Source organism: Cyprinus carpio, unplaced genomic scaffold (assembly GCF_018340385.1).
Source record: "Cyprinus carpio isolate SPL01 unplaced genomic scaffold, ASM1834038v1 S000000125, whole genome shotgun sequence".
Classification (NCBI taxonomy): Eukaryota; Metazoa; Chordata; class Actinopteri; order Cypriniformes; family Cyprinidae; genus Cyprinus; species Cyprinus carpio.
Genome location: NW_024872876.1, coordinates 1 through 16,045, shown reverse-complemented (window position 1 = coordinate 16,045; position 16,045 = coordinate 1). Strand labels below are relative to the sequence as shown.

The window sequence follows — 16,045 nt, the reverse complement described above, 5'->3', positions numbered from 1 at the left end:
AAAACCTACCCCTCTCGTCTTGTGTACGAGTCCTCGTGCGGATCCCCAGCCCGGCCTGTCATACCCCTAGTGGACGTCCCTGTGTGTGGTGGGGGGAAAAAAATTAGAAATACCATTACATAATGATTATACGAAACATAACGTGGGTTAAATGGCATAAATGGCTAACATATAAATAACTATCTTATAATAAAACATACAAAAAAATGTTTTATATATAGACTATAATAGATACATCCATACACATAATACTAAATTGACATAATTTTACATACATAACTATTATGATTTACCATACACCGTATATACTTACCCCTCTCCTGGCCATACCGTGTATACTTACCCCTCTCTTGGTTTCTGCAATATTAATAAATAAAAAATTTAAAAAGGGATTATCACATATACCATTTGATGTATCATACACCATGGTTACTTACCCCTCTCCTGGCTTCTACAGTATTAATAAATAAATAAATAATTAATTATGACACATGCTTCATAGATATAAACTAAATATATAGTGTCACTGTGAGAACACGGGGACGCATGGTATTGACTGTCTTTGGACCTGGACTACCTTTAGTGGTCAGTAGAAGGCTGCACAGTGCACAACAACTTCTAATACCTCATACCCCTAACCTAACCCTAACCCTAACCCTAACCAAAACCACCCAAAACCTAACCAAACCACTCAAAAAACACTCAGAAGCACTCAAAAACCACTCAAAACCACTCAAGAACACTCAAAACCACTCAAAACCAACACCAACCCTACCAAAACCACCCAAAACCTAACCAAACCCCACAAAAAAAAACACTCAGAAGCACTCAAAAACCACTCAAGAACACTCAAAACCACTCAAAACCAACACAAACCCTACCAAAACCACCCAAAAACTAACCAAACCACTCAAAAAACACTCAGAAGCACTCAAAAACCACTCAAAACCACTCAACTCAAAACCACTCAAAACCAACACCAACCCTACCAAAACCACCCAAAACCTAACCAAACCACTCAAAAAACACTCAGAAGCACTCAAAAACCACTCAGTCCAACCCACCCAAAACACTAAGTCAAACCAATGACTAAGTCCCAACCAGCTTATATGACTAAGTCAAACCCACCTAGAAAAACTAAGTCCTACCCTATATGACTAAGTCACAACCAGCTTATATGACTAAGTCCAAACCCACACAAAACACTAAATCCAACCAATATGACTAAGTCCCAACCAGCCACATAACTATGTCCAACCAATATGACTAAGTCCCAACCAGCCACATATTACTGAGTCCAACCCACCAAAAAAACTAAGTCCAACCTATCTATATGACTAAGAACCAACCAATATGACTAAGTCCCAACCAACTTATATGACTAAGTCCAACCCACACAAAACACTAAGTCCAAACAATATGACTAAGTCCAAACCAGCTTATATGACTAAGTCAAACCCCCCCCAAAACACTAAGTCCGACCAATATGACTAAGTCCCATCCAGCCAAAAACACTAAGTCAAACCAATATGATTAAGTCCCAACTAGCCACATATGACTTAGACAAACTCACCCAAAACACTAAATACAAACTATATGACTAAGTTCCAACCAACACACCCAACACAAAACATTAAGTCCAACCTACACATATAAATACACCGCCTCCAAAAAAAAAAAAAAAAAAAAAAAAGGAAAACAGCTGTATAGAGAAACTCAACCCTAGGGCTGATCAGCTGTATAGAGAAACTGAACACTAGCCCTAGCACACTGAAACTCAACCCTAAGGCTGGAACTGCGAAACTCAACCCTAGCCCTAGAACTGCGAAACTCAATTAAGTGATCAATGCTATATCTCGGCACCTGGTGGAGCTAGAGTGATGAAACCAAGTGCAATCGACTGGGCATCATCCAATTAGTATACAAACCAAATTTCAGCTCTCTAGGTACAACAGAACTGAACGATCAATACCATATCTCAGCACCTGGTGGCGCTAGAGCAACGAAACCAAAGGTAATCGACTGAGGGGGCCACTAGGAGTATAATAAACTAAGTTTGAGCACTCTAGCACGTACGGGTCACGAGATATGGGGGGGGTCGACCACTTCATAAGTGACCACTCTTCGCATTTATCTAACCAAACCAAAACTAACTAAAACCAAAACCACTAACCCTAACCCTAACTCTAACCTAACCTAACCCTAACCCTAACCATTGGTAACCACTGTGGCGTAACCCTGGGTAAAACCCTAATCACTCTAACCCTGGGCTGCTTAACCCTGGGTCACATTGGGAGGCTTTTTGATCGGGAGGTCGTGCCCACAATCAGATGAAAGGATGAGAGGGGATGCGTGCTTGTGAACTTGGCCTGGCTTGGATGGGTCTTTAGTGGTCAGTGGACGGATGGACCGAGCACAACCAGGTTCAGACCTTAGGTTTGAACCTTGGACGTTTCATTCCCCTAACTGTGGCGTAACCCTGGGAAAAACCCTAATCCCTGGGAAAAACCCTAATCACACAGATGTAGAGATGAGAGGGGATGCGTGCTTGTGAACTTGGCCTGGCTTGGATGGGTCTTTAGTGGTCAGTGGACGGATGGACCGAGCACAACCAGGTTCAGACCCTAGGTTTGAACCTTGGACGTTTCATTCCCCTAACAAGCAAACCTACTCATTCTACCCCTGGTAGTTTGAAACCTATATACGCTAACCCTATCCATTACACCTATTATATCATAAATAATGAATTTAACAGCATATTCATCAGGATTTCTCTTTGTCGGGGGGGTGTTGTGGGCCTGGGCTGTGGAGCTCTGCTCGAGCGGTGAAAACAGGTGGCCATTAGGAGTATAAGAAGGACAGTGCATGTACCGATGTTGAACTATGTTTCAGCTTCTGGATCTCATTCGTTCCTAACTCTAACGTTTAAATATCTCACTATCTGTGGTTCAACATTAAAAAGACCAAATATATTGGTGGTGAAGTAGTGGGCAGGCCTTGGCCGAGGCAGGAGAGCGGCCAGAAGGAGTATTGAAGGACTGTGCATTACCAGAGCTGGACTGTGCTTCAGCTCTTGGATTTTTTTCTAATCCTAACCGCCGATCTGGAACAAGTTCCATTGTGTTCTCACATCTACTTAGATCTAGATTGAGTGCTGGAAACCCCGCTCTCAACCTAACCGCCATAACCTCAACGATTATGAACCTAGCTAAACTTAAAAGTCACAGACCCAGCGATTAGAAACCTAACTTTCATTTTTTAGGCCCAGTGCTTAGACAAGCCCAGCTCATACACCGGAGATAATCTCATACGATGTGGTATAGTCTGACAAGCGTGGGACCGTGCAACTTTCCTCAGTCTCCCTATTCCAAACCAGGCCTAGACAGGGGCTAGGTTGGGGGGAGCTGTTGTACTTTTCCAAAACCTAACCTCTTTGGACTGATGGGCAATTAACTTAGTTGTTTCCTACAACCTTAACCAGAAATCGAGTCTGGTTCCATATGCTGCCCTAAATCCTACCTATCTGTAGTCATATGGGCCAGATATTTTATTTTTTCCACCCTTGTGCCTAGGCCTGGAGTCTGCCTGGAGTCCCAGACAGGAGTTGATCAACAGCCAAAATGGTATAATCTAACATGCATGGGCCCGTGCATCTCTCCTCAGTCTCCCTATTCCAAACCTGCCTAGACGGGGGCTAGGTTGGGGGATGCTGTTGTATTTTTCCAAAACATAACCTAACCGAGCACAAGCAGGTTCAGACCTAAGGTTTGAACCATGGACGTTTCACTCCCCTAATCTTCAATATTACTCTTGTGCAATTATAATGATAATAATAAATAATAAGACAAAATAATTTCAGCATTTATTGAAGCAAAGCATTCTTGGAAACAGAAACTATCTTGACAAACTGGTACTCATACAAATAAATTTATCTTAACTACACTTTTCTGAATAACAAAGGAATAGTGCACAAATAGTACAGATTACAATTAAATTCAACAAAATAAATTATATATAATATTTTTTTAAATCAAAACCATTGTATTGTATTTTGCTTGTTATTTACAAATATGCATTACATTTAAATTTCTTTAACATCCAAGAAAAGAAAATACAAGAAGGGTTAGGCAAAATACAAGTTATGGTGTTATAGGTGTTGAAATTCCCAAGAAATGCCTGAAGAATAATAATTAAATGTATCAGGTAAATCACAATTTTCATTACATAAAACTAAGAGTAATGTATCACAAAAGCAGATAATAGAGTTGTCACAATATTAATTGTAGGTTTGAATGTGACACATGGAGTAAAGCTTTGCAGAATTACAGTGTTTCATTCCATAGTAGAAGCAGAAGCATGAACAGCATACTAGACAGAACCGGTGCAACAGCAGATGATGTTTGCATTATAGGAACACTTTGTGATGTCTGAGTGTGGCTGGTGGTTGAAGTTGTATATTGCTGTTCCACTGAAAGTATAGAAAAACAAGTACAAACCAGCTAATGAAGGAACAATTCCAGCAAATCATTAGCTACATTAAAAAACAGTTTGAGGAAATGAGGAAACTCACCAACAGTAATACTGGAAGGAATCACACCAAGGAACACTTTTGATTCAGCAATTGCTGTCTTTAGAGATTCTTCAATGCTTGTTGCATTTGGAAGCACAGTCTGGTTTTTAAAAATAAGTTCTGTATCCACACCCACTGACCCAGGCCTGGAAAAATTTTTTTTTTAACAACGTTAGACATCAGAATACTTCAACTACTACAATAAAGGTGTAGGCTTGATTTTGATTACTCGTTTTGATTACTCGTTTGCTTATAGATTAAGGTATTACAAACCCGATTCAAAAAAAGTTGGGAAACTCTAAAAATTGTGAATAAAAACATAATGCAATGATGTGGAAATTTCAAATTTCAATATTTTATTCAGAATACAACATAGATGACATATCAAATGTTTAAACTGAAAAAAATGTATAATTTTAAGGGAAAAATAAGTTGATTTTAAATTTCATGGCATCAACACATCTCAAAAAAGTTGAGACAAGGCCATGTTTACCACTGTGTGGCATCCCTTCTTTTTATAACAGTCTGCAAACGTCTGGGGACTGAGGAGACAAGTTGCTCAAGTTTAGGAATAGGAATGTTGTCCCATTCTTGTCAAATACAGGCTTCTAGTTGCTCAACTGTCTTAGGTCTTCTTTGTCGCATCTTCCTCTTTATAATGCACCAAATGTTTTCTATGGGTGAAAAATCTGGACTGCAGGCTGGCCATTTCAGTACCCGGATCCTTCTTCTATGCAGCCATGATGTTGTAATTGATGCAGTGTGTGGTCTGGCATTGTCATGTTGTAAAATGCAAGGTCTTCCCTGAAAGAGACGACGTCTGGATGGGAGCATATGTTGTTCTAGAACTTGGGTATACCTTTCAGCATTGATGGTGCCTTTCCAGATGTGTAAGCTGCCCATGCCACACGCACTCATGCAACCCCATACCATCAGAGATATACAGGCTTCTGAACTGAGCGCTGCTAACAACTTGGGTTGTCCTTGTCCTCTGTAGTCCCGGAAGACATGGCGTCCCAGTTTTCCAAAAAGAACTTCAAATTTTGATTTGTCTGACCACAGAACAGTTTTCCCACTTTGCCACAGTCAATTTTAAATGAGCCTTGGCCCAGAGAAAATGCTTGCACTTCTGGATCATGTTTAGATATGGCTTCTTTTTTGACCTATAGAGTTTTAGCTGGCAATGGCGAATGGCACGGCGGATTGTGTTCACCGACAATGTTTTCTGGAAGTACTCTTGAGCCCATGTTGTGATTTCCATTACAGTAGCATTCCTGTATGTGATGCAGTGCCATCTAAGGGCCCAAAGATCAGTGGCATCCAGTATGGTTTTCCGGCCTTGACCCTTACGCACAGAGATTGTTCCAGATTCTCTGAATCTTTGGATGATATTATGCACAGTAGATGATGATAACTTCAAACTCTTTGCTATTTTTCTCTGAGAAACTCCTTTCTGATATTGCTCCACTATTTTTTCGCCACAGCATTGGGGGAATTGGTGATCCTCTGCCCATCTTGACTTCTGAGAGACACTGCCACTCTGAGAGGCTCTTTTTATACCCAATCATGTTGCCAATTGACCTAATAAGTTGCAAATTGGTCCTCCAGCTGCTCCTTATATGTACATTTAACTTTTCCAGCCTCTTATTGCTACCTGTCCCAACTTTTTTGGAATGTGTAGCTCTCATGAAATCCAAAATGAGCCAATATTTAGCATGAGATTTCAAAATGTCTCATTTTCAACATTTTGATATGTTATCTATAGTCTATTGTGAATAAAATATTAGTTTTTGAGATTTGTAAATTATTCCATTCCTTATTTACTCACAATTTGTACAGTGTCCCAATCGGAAATTTTCTTGGTTATTTCTTGGTTATATATATATATATATATATATATATATATATATATATATATATATATATATATATATATATATAGATATGGTTTAATATAACCATACATTGACTACAATGTAATCAGTTATTAATGTTTTGTTGTTTCTTCATTGTTTTTGATTACAGCAGCTATTCTCCTGGTCACACACATATACATACATATATACAAGGGCGTAGGTTTGTTTTTGATATTGGTGGAGACATAACAGCAGGGACCATCAGACCACCACAAAACCCCACATCACCCAAATTTTTCCCAAACCCCTAGTCATTTTTGCATTTAATAGGCCTTTTACCGCAGTTTCATGTCATCTAAAGTTTTTATTTTGTAGCTCATGGTAGCCAACATATTCATAATTCATGAACAAAGGTTTTTTTTTTTTGTTATTATCTTTAACAGACAATAATTACACAATTTTGATTTTGTGAACAGACAGCATTACATCAGAGTGCTGAGCATCTTTGAACGTGCTGAACATCACTTTATTTTAAAATTAATCAAACTGGAACCAGAATAATTCTGTTAGAGAACTCTACTATTGCTTTAGTAATGAACACTTTCACGTATATCTTTGCCACTCATGTATCCTTCCATATAATCATTATATTTAAAATTATATGTACAAATTATTGTAAATGTACATAATGACTTCATCCTAGGCTGGAAGATTGAGTATTGTGCATCTTTCAGCACAATGTTTGTCTTTCTGTCTAAAGGCTTTATGTAGAGCTAATATACAGTAGATCATGTTTTTTTCTTTCCATTCTTTTTTGTCAAACACCGTACTTCAAACTCTGACACAACTTTGTTTATATCGTGAACTCTTAATATGAACTGTTTTTGGACTGCTGTCTTGAATAAGGTGCAATGCGGTACTGCGTTTCTCATCCGGTGTGCAAGTTACTCCACCCATGACTTAAATGTGCATCCTTAAAAGACTGCAATTTTCTAACGTATTTACTTTAATTAATATCAATGGTATGACATGTTTCAGATGGATCCAGAATTCCAAAAAATATATACAAATATGTAATTGTTTGATCAAAATTGTTGCTAGGGACAATTTGGTAGTTGCTGGATATTTATAGGGACATGTACCTAGCGTCCCTACCTAATTCTACGCCCCTGCATATATTATATACAGTAAAACCCAAATTTATTCTGATGCCTTCTAAATTTCTCACATTAGCACCGTTTATTCACTATAGTTTAGAAAATGTTAATAAAATATGACAAGAGTTAAACTGTCAGAACAAAGTCATCTTGTCAGATAACTTTGATAGAAAGGTATGTAACAAAACATGGCCAGGTCTAAGTGTCAAATGTTTGGTCTCAAATTTTTACAAATTTTACGGGTAGTATACTATATGAAGAAATTTTGGGTATAATATGTCACATGTCACAGTTTACTTTATTTTGCTATCCTCACATAAATTAACTATGGTGTCCTGCACCCACTAGTAAAAATATCAAAAAAATTATACCTGGTGTCTGAATCACTTTTAGTTTAACTGTGTGTGTGTGTGTGTGTGTATATATATGTGTGGTCCAGCATGTCAGCAGCTGTTCAGCACACATTACACCCGCTAAGAATGCCTTACATCAGCAAGATCTTCTGGAATTTACTGCTGCCTCTAATTTCTATATAGTGGTTTAACATTAGATACATTTCATTCTGGTAAATCTAATGGCCAGTCTTTGGTCTCATTAATCTATTATTTTCTTTCAGATCAAATAGTTTTGGCACAATCTCATCATGTTTATGTAAATTTAATTCTGTATATCAGAGCACTGCCTTTGTACTTTTGACTGAATTGAAAGAAAGAAAGAAAGAAAGAAAGAAAGAAAGAAAGAAAGAAAGAAAGAAAGATGAGAGTTTGGTACCATAATCTTATCACATAGCATCTGAGGAAGCGGGTCCCATAAATTTCCCGGTAGATTCGATTGAGCTACAGAAACACAAAAAGAAACAAACTTAAACTAAACTCACAGATGTAGTGTGGACAGAATTAAGAAAAAGAAAGCTACTGTATAAAATGAAAATATTTCTTAGACAACCTCAATAGTGATGTTTCTGGACAGAATCTGGTACTCCATAGAAGCAGGATTATTGTAAGCATCAATGTATTGCATCTGTAAAAGGATATGCAGAATAACAAATCCCTCGCCTGTCACTGCTGAACCTGTGAAGGCTTTAGTTGATAGATGAGTGGTTCGCACTGAAGATGTGGTTGAGGTGGTGACAACTTTAGAGTGTGTTGAGTTTGAAAACATTACAGAGGTGGTAATTTGATTACCAGCTGCACCTGATACAGACAATGTAGTGCCAGATGGACTTAAAAGAACAGTTGTGTTTGATACATCTGTACGATGTACACTGCTTGACATTCCAGCAGAAATAGTGTTGTGTTTGATAAAACAGTATGGACTCCATTGTTTGAATGGGCCATCTGGAGCAGTTGTGATTGATGTATTGGTTGAAATTGTAGTAGTTGTATAAGGATTAGAAACGACTTTGCTTGACAAATTAGTAGAGACAGTGGTGTTTATCTTTTCAGGCAGAATAATTGTGCTTGATGGATAGGTTGTCACTGTAGAGGTGGAAGAGCCTGGCTGAACAGTTGTTTTTGAAAGATTAGTGGGAACTTTAGTAGTTGAGGGACCAATAGGAATAGTCATGCTTAATTGTTCAGTATGAACTGAGATACTTGAATGGTCATTAGGAACAGTTCTGTTTGACAAATCAGTAGGAACTATTGTGGTAAATAGACTGGGAAGAGCTGCACTGTTTGAAAGGCCTAGAGGAATAGATGTGATTGACTGATTAGGAGGTACTGCCGGGGGTGTGGTACTAATAGGAAAAGCAGTGCTTGATAAATTAGTATGATCTGCTGTGATTGAGGAAACATTTGTGACTGTTAAATCAGTAGGTACTTCACTGGTAAAGGGGCCAGGAGGATCAGCTGATTGATTGGTATAACTTTTAGTGATGAAAGAGGCAGTGTGAACAGTTGTGATTGACAGTCCAATAGGAACTGCAGTGTTTGAGGTTCCAGTATGAACAGTTGTGCTTGGTTGATCCGTAGGGAACACATTGTTTGAAGAATAATTAGTAGTTGTGTTTGATAGACTGGCAGTTACTGCATTGTTTGAATGACCAGGGGAAACTGTTGAAACTGATGGACCAGAAGTGACTGCAGTGTCTGTAAAACCAGTAGGTGATATTGTGCTAGAGAGATCAGCAGGAACTACAGTTGTTGAGGTTTTGGTATTAACAGTTGTGCTTTGTCTATCAGTAGGAATTGCATTTTTTTTTTGAAATAGAATTAGGAAGAGTTGTTCTTGAAAAAATGCGCAAGGAATTCAGTGGTTGACGTATCAGAAGGAACAACTAAGTGTGATTGATCAGTAGGAATTGCAGCAGTTGTGGAACCAACAGGAACAGATGCCTTTGATGAATCTGAAAGATCTGTAGTTGTGATGGGACTAGTAGAAGCAGTTGTGCTTGACAGATCAGTAGGAACTGCAGAGGTCATGGTTCCGGTATGAACAGTTTGTGCTTGGTCGCTCAATATGAACTGTAGTACTTGATCCAACAGTTGGGCTTGTTTTGATTAGTAAAAACTGCAGTGATTGAGGGATCAGTAAGAACAGTTGTGTTTGAATGATCAGTAGGATCCCCAGTGCTTGAATGGTCATAGGGAGCAGTGTGTGATAGATGAGCAGGATCTGCTGTGCTTAATGTTCCAAGAGGAGCAGTTATGCTTGACTTCTGAGTAGAAACTGCAGAGAGTATGGGAACATTAGGAGATGAAGTACTTGACAGATGAGTGTCATCTGTTGTGTTTAATGAACCATCTGTTACTGATGGACCAGTGGTGACAGAAGTGTCTGAAAGATCTGTAGGAACTATTATGGTTGAAGGATCAGGAATGACATTGAACGAAACATAATTAGGAGGAGCTGTGCTTGAAAGATCAGTAGGTGTGCTAGTAGGTACAACACTAGAAAGAACTGGCTGCAGCAGCATGATGATGTTTGCTTAATCAGAACATTTTGTGATGACTGGGTTTGTCTGGTTGTCAAACTTGAGCCATCTTGATTCACTGAAACAACATGAAAATGAGTTTAAATCAGCCACTGCAAGAAAGATTACAGCAAAAACATTACCTACATTTAAACAGTTTTAGAGAAATGAGGAACTCACCAACAACGACACTGGAAGGAATAATGTCAAGAAACACTTTTGATTCAGCAATTGCTGACTTAAGATTGTCTTCAATGCTTTCTTTATTTGGAAGCACAGTGTCACTTTTAAAAATAAGTTGCATATCCACACCCACAGACCCAGGCCTAGAGAGAAAGATATTTGACATTATTTTGATACATGTAAAAGTTCCTAAATTACTATAATGAATGTTCAGGTTTGATTTTGCTTCTTACATTTTTAGATTTTGATATAAATTTGGACAGTAAAAGTATGTAACACATCACAGTTATTCAATATGCGCCCACCCCTTAGCCACAAATGTAATTATGCATCTCCTTATCTTAAGTATAAGCAGTGATATTAAAAAATACAGAGCAGTGGCATAGAGGAGAGGATCTGAGTAGTCGATACCTCAGGAGTATGCAAAAATGGCAAGATAAGCAATATCAAACAAACTGCAGCATAAGAACAAAAAAATCTGCTCAACACCTCTCCCAAATCTGCCTGTTGAAACAATCCCAAAATTGTGAATACATTTTTCCAGTGGCCTTTGAATGGATAAAACTAGTTAAATAGCTTTAAAAAATTCATTAAATGTGTGCATGTTTCAAGTACAACCCAGGCAAAAAAACAAGTGCATTTCCATTTTCACACACTAATTTTGTACATAATACACAAAAAAATATTCTTTAGTATTAGTGCAATTTTGAGACACCATGAATATGAACTAAAATGTGCTTTAATAATACTATATCTGTAATAAAAAAAAATAGTTAGTTACCACTTGTAGTACACTTGAACCCATCTTTCAAACATTAGTGGGTTCAAATGTACTACAAGTGTTAACTAATGTTTTTTTTTCAATTTCAGCAATAAATAAGCAGTGCACATGATGCAGTGTAATAAAGAATATTACTTGTATTATTTGTAATGTGATTTCCCGTGGCAGCATTTTTTTCTGGGTTGATATGTTTTATTGTTTGTAGACAGCTGTAATTGTTGTTTGTGATAAATTACTATATTTTAATTTTAGTTGACACCTTAAAACAAGGTACCATAAGCCTTAGGTTGCCACCTCAAAACAAGGGGCAACAGATGAAAATTAGCCTACTGGGCTAACTGGGACATTTACAATACCTGTTCACTGCTGATGAGAAGTGTCCCTATCAAAAACTAGCAACTTACAAAATTGCAAATTACATCTCAAGCAAGACACAGGTTTGGCTCTAAGCTTCATGGTGTGCTCAGTGGCTACATATACATCCATTTGCTGGCTTCACACTTGATCAAATACACTTGATCAATGCTAATCTCAGTTTAGGAATGGCTATAAAGCTCACTTGCTACTAGCTTTTGTTAAATCAGATCATATTGCCATTTTCCTCATACCAGAATAAAAACAAAGGCCCGGATAAGAACCTCTGGAGAGGAGGGTGGTGAAATGCTGGTCCACCCAATCAGAATCTATGCTAAAGGGGGCTCGAGATGACATTGAGTGGAACGCATTCTGGGTGCGTTTAGCTGTCGTACATGACTGCATACATTGTGGGTCTCTCATTGGGGAACATAAGTGATTAGAAAACATTTTGCTATGCTCTCTGATGTGCAGCAAGAAATGCTAAAGTTTGGTAAAAGCAGGCTCTTCACTGGCTGAAAAGATGAATACTTTCTAAGCACAATCTGAAAAAAAAAGGTATTTTTCTGTCTGTGATTTAAGCTCCTGCACTGATTAGCTTGATGGATGTAAAAGTTGTTTATATCCATCTTTAATAATTCCTGTGCTATATTTATGGCCCCACCTGTTTTAAGAAATATGTTACCATCCCTGTGCCAAAGAACAATTAACACTTTTGCCTGTATGACTTTCACCCACACATCACTAGTTATGAAGGTCTTTCAGAGACTCCAAAAACACCAATTGTACTTTCATCCATGTTACCATACACCCTTCTTTAGTTTGCATTAAAAACATGATCTTAATTTGCAATTATTTGTAGTGGTGGAAAGAGTATTAAGAAATTGTATTTAAGTAGTGTATTGCTACTTAAGGAATAATTTACTTGAGTACAAGTAAAACTACTGAAAAATAATATGACTAAAGTAAGAGTAAAAAAGTAATTTGCTGAAAAACTACTCAAGTTACTGTGTTACAAAGTACTTTAGTATTATTTTTTATTTTTTACCCAAATTTAGATGATGTGACCCATTTAATGGAGCAGGGTTAACCCTAACACACATGTATTGTTTCACAATGTGAGACTCATGAAATCCCTTATATGGACAAAATGCATCAGATATCACTACAGCTGAATAACAGTACAGATCAGAAAAAAAAAAATAAGATGATTTCACTGATATGAAATGTGGAAGACAAGAAACACACAATTGCAATACAACGCTAATTGACAATGCTTGTATCACAGTAAAGATTTATATAAAGACTATATTTCTGTCTCACTGTGATAAGAAAAATAAGAACAACATGGAACCACAGAAGCTATCTGTTTCAACATGGGGGGACAAATTTATATAGTGATTGGAGCAAAACATGATATTACGTCTCATAAAACTGTCAAGTTTTGACGCTATGTTAAGCAAACATACTACCTATCCTCTGTTGCCAGGGGTTTTTTTATAACTAATTTGAAAAGTACAGTCATGTATAAGATTATGTGGTTGTTTTAGGTTAAAGGACGGGTTTAACGGGTAAGTGAGATGAGGGTTTAAAAGAAAAGAAAGGGTTTAAAACCTTTTTGTGCCAGTAAAAAATAACATGGTGGTATGGGTAAGGTTTGGCCTATGCGTTTGAATTTATTATGATTTGATTCTGTCAATTCTTAATTTTGATTCCAATAAGGTAATAATAACATAATAATAATAATACTAATAATAAAGATTATATAAAAAATTAAAATCTTAGATGTCATTCACATTTATTCTAAATCTTATTGAAAAATATTTTTATTGTTAGCTGAATACATAGATTAAAACTCAACAGGCTAAAGAACACTTATAACAAGGATGTGTGGTGCCGCAGAGAAAGGAAAACACAGAAATGGGGGACAGAAATGTAAAAAAAAAAAAAAAAAAAAACCTTTTTTTGGCACTTGAATTTTTGTCTAATTGACAGGCTTTATTTTTTCATTATGTCTTTTAATTGGATAAGAAATCAAAATAGCACTGCTGGATGATAAGCATAATTTGTATTCTATTCTATTTACTAATGACAATTTTAGGATTGGTTTATACTAACACATAATAAAGGCAGAATAGTTTATATGCTGCATTAAATGTTATTTCAGTTGCGAGGGGGGGGATGGATTATTCCTATATTTATTTATTACCTCAAAATGATTTGAAATTAATTTTTTTTAGCTACAGAAATAGTGGGATGTCTTTGTCCATAATAGGGATTTCCTGCATGTCACAAGAAAAAAAAATTATTACTTCTTACTGGGGTGCATTTTGGACTTTCTGCGAGTATGAATGAAAACATGCCACTGCATGAGAGTGTTTAGGCGCTCCGTAATCTTGTTTATACACCCATGGTGCTCACACATCCAAAGCACGCACACAGAAAAAAGTGACTTTTTATGCAATCTGATTGACAGAAAAATCATAGTTGATCTATCAGCCAGATGCACATAAAAGGCATGCTCTATTATTTCAATGTTGTTGTTAATATTGGGTTATTTAGTTTTCGTATGCATTTAGTTTAACTACAATGGTTAAAGAGTGTGATTTTTACCATTCAATTGAACCTATGTGCATGTTATTTTAGACACTTTCATTGTTATTGCTCCATGAAAATAACTGCGACCCTACTATCAACCGAGTGTAATATGCGACGGTATACCGGGGCATTTCAGTGAGCTGAGAAAATATGATGATAAAATCAGGAGTATAGCTCAAAATCATAGCATGGTGTGAATCTCCGCCCACCACAGCTGAACTGGAAGTTTTGATTGGTTTGCAACCAAAATCAGACCTGTATGTTATTGGATGAAGTGCAGTGCCCATGCCTGTCAAATGCCGGCTTGATTTCCATCGGCGCCTTATTTGTCGGGAGTTTTTTTTTTTTTGACTTTGCACTTTGGTTTTAAAAAGAATAAATGTAGCGAAGCTGAATACTTTAGTTTATTCTACTCAAGTACAAGTACTACAATGTAGATCTCTAAGTAAAAAAAAAAGTAACAGTACTTGTACTCAAGACTGTAACAAAAAATTGTCATTAGTTACATTCGACTGTAAATTATAGTTCCTACAAAAAAAGAAAAACAAAAAACAGTGAGTAGTGAATGAAAAGCTAAAGACCTGAAACAATAGCTCACTGCTCTAATTTTTATTGTATTAGCCACTTTTTTTGCAGCATGCAGGAACAAAATTAATAAATATTTTGATTAGACCACTGTGTCCTGGTTATCTATTCAACAGTGTGAACACCAACTCAGTAGGATTCTCAATCTTAATTGCTTGCTTTACACGCCTAAAGGATAACTTTTTGAGTGAAACAATTTGATATAATATATGAAAGTCTTGTACCAAGCATCTCATCAAGTAGCATCTGAGGAAAGTGTGGATCATACAATTGCCAGAGCGAAGTGATTCGCTAGAAGAAAATAAAAGAACCACATTATAACTATAACATAAAAAATACATCTCACTATCAAATATTAATTTGGGAAAGATATTAGGGAAAACAACTATTTTACTATTACTAAAGCAATAGTGAAAATATCTCTTTGAATACCTCCATTGTGATGTTTCTGGATCGAGTCTGATACTCCAATGAAGAAGGCTTACTGTAAGCATCAATATACTGTATATGCAAACCGGATCTGCAGAATAACAAATACTTCGGCCTGACACTGCTGGACCTGTGGAGGCCTTAGTTGGTAGCTGAGTGGTTGACATTGAAGATGTAGTTGCAGTAGTGACATATTTAGAGCCTATTGGTAAGGGAGTATTTTTCTGAGGACAACCTATGGCACATGTGGAAACAACTTATTGTTTAATAAACATTGAAAAAAATACAGCATTATTCAACTACAATAGGCTATCAAACCTTTTGGTAGTGAAAGAATCAGAATTTCTTTGCTTGTCTTCAAGTCCTCTAGAAGTTCAGATGGTACAATAGCCAAAGCCTTTTCTAAGCCTTTTAATCTGGTTAAAATTACAAAAATACAAAATTATAAATAAAATCTGCATGCTGAGTGAAACATTAATAATTAAAATTGAATCATATCACACACATTGCATCGTAAGAGTCACAGCTGAGGTTTGTGGGGATAACCACCAAATATGATGGATGAAAACTGGCCAGTAGTACAACAAGATTTATTTGAAACCACAACATATTATAGTC

The 16,045-nt window shown here is 36.9% G+C and overlaps 1 protein-coding gene and 1 long non-coding RNA gene across 2 annotated transcripts; both read right to left on the bottom strand.

Annotated features, from left to right (window-relative positions):
• Positions 1-3,850: 3,850 nt before the first annotated feature.
• LOC122142761 lies at positions 3,851-8,867 on the bottom strand. Its single transcript, XM_042753838.1, has 4 exons — positions 8,529-8,867; positions 8,355-8,419; positions 4,571-4,716; positions 3,851-4,468 (listed from the first exon to the last, which is right to left on the bottom strand). Exons 1-4 carry the CDS (start codon positions 8,856-8,858, stop codon positions 4,323-4,325), a joined length of 687 nt encoding a protein of 228 aa, XP_042609772.1. The 5' UTR covers positions 8,859-8,867; the 3' UTR covers positions 3,851-4,322.
• A 6,673-nt stretch (positions 8,868-15,540) lies between these two features.
• Positions 15,541-16,037, bottom strand: LOC122142762. Its single transcript, XR_006158785.1, has 3 exons — positions 15,933-16,037; positions 15,746-15,843; positions 15,541-15,662 (listed from the first exon to the last, which is right to left on the bottom strand). It is a non-coding gene; the product is annotated as an uncharacterized LOC122142762 (long non-coding RNA).
• Between the last annotated feature and the right edge of the window lie 8 nt (positions 16,038-16,045).

Excerpts from the sequence above, each read along its gene's own strand:
- LOC122142761 (XM_042753838.1), bottom strand. The coding sequence starts at position 8,858 with ATGTCAAGCAGTGTACATCGTACAGATGTATCAAACACAACTGTTCTT. Across the intron at positions 8,420-8,528 it reads CCAGAAACATCACTATTGAG|CTCAATCGAATCTACCGGGA; the intron begins GTTGTCTAAGAA and ends GTGTTTCTGTAG. Across the intron at positions 4,717-8,354 it reads TGCTATGTGATAAGATTATG|GCCTGGGTCAGTGGGTGTGG; the intron begins GTACCAAACTCT and ends AAATTTTTCCAG.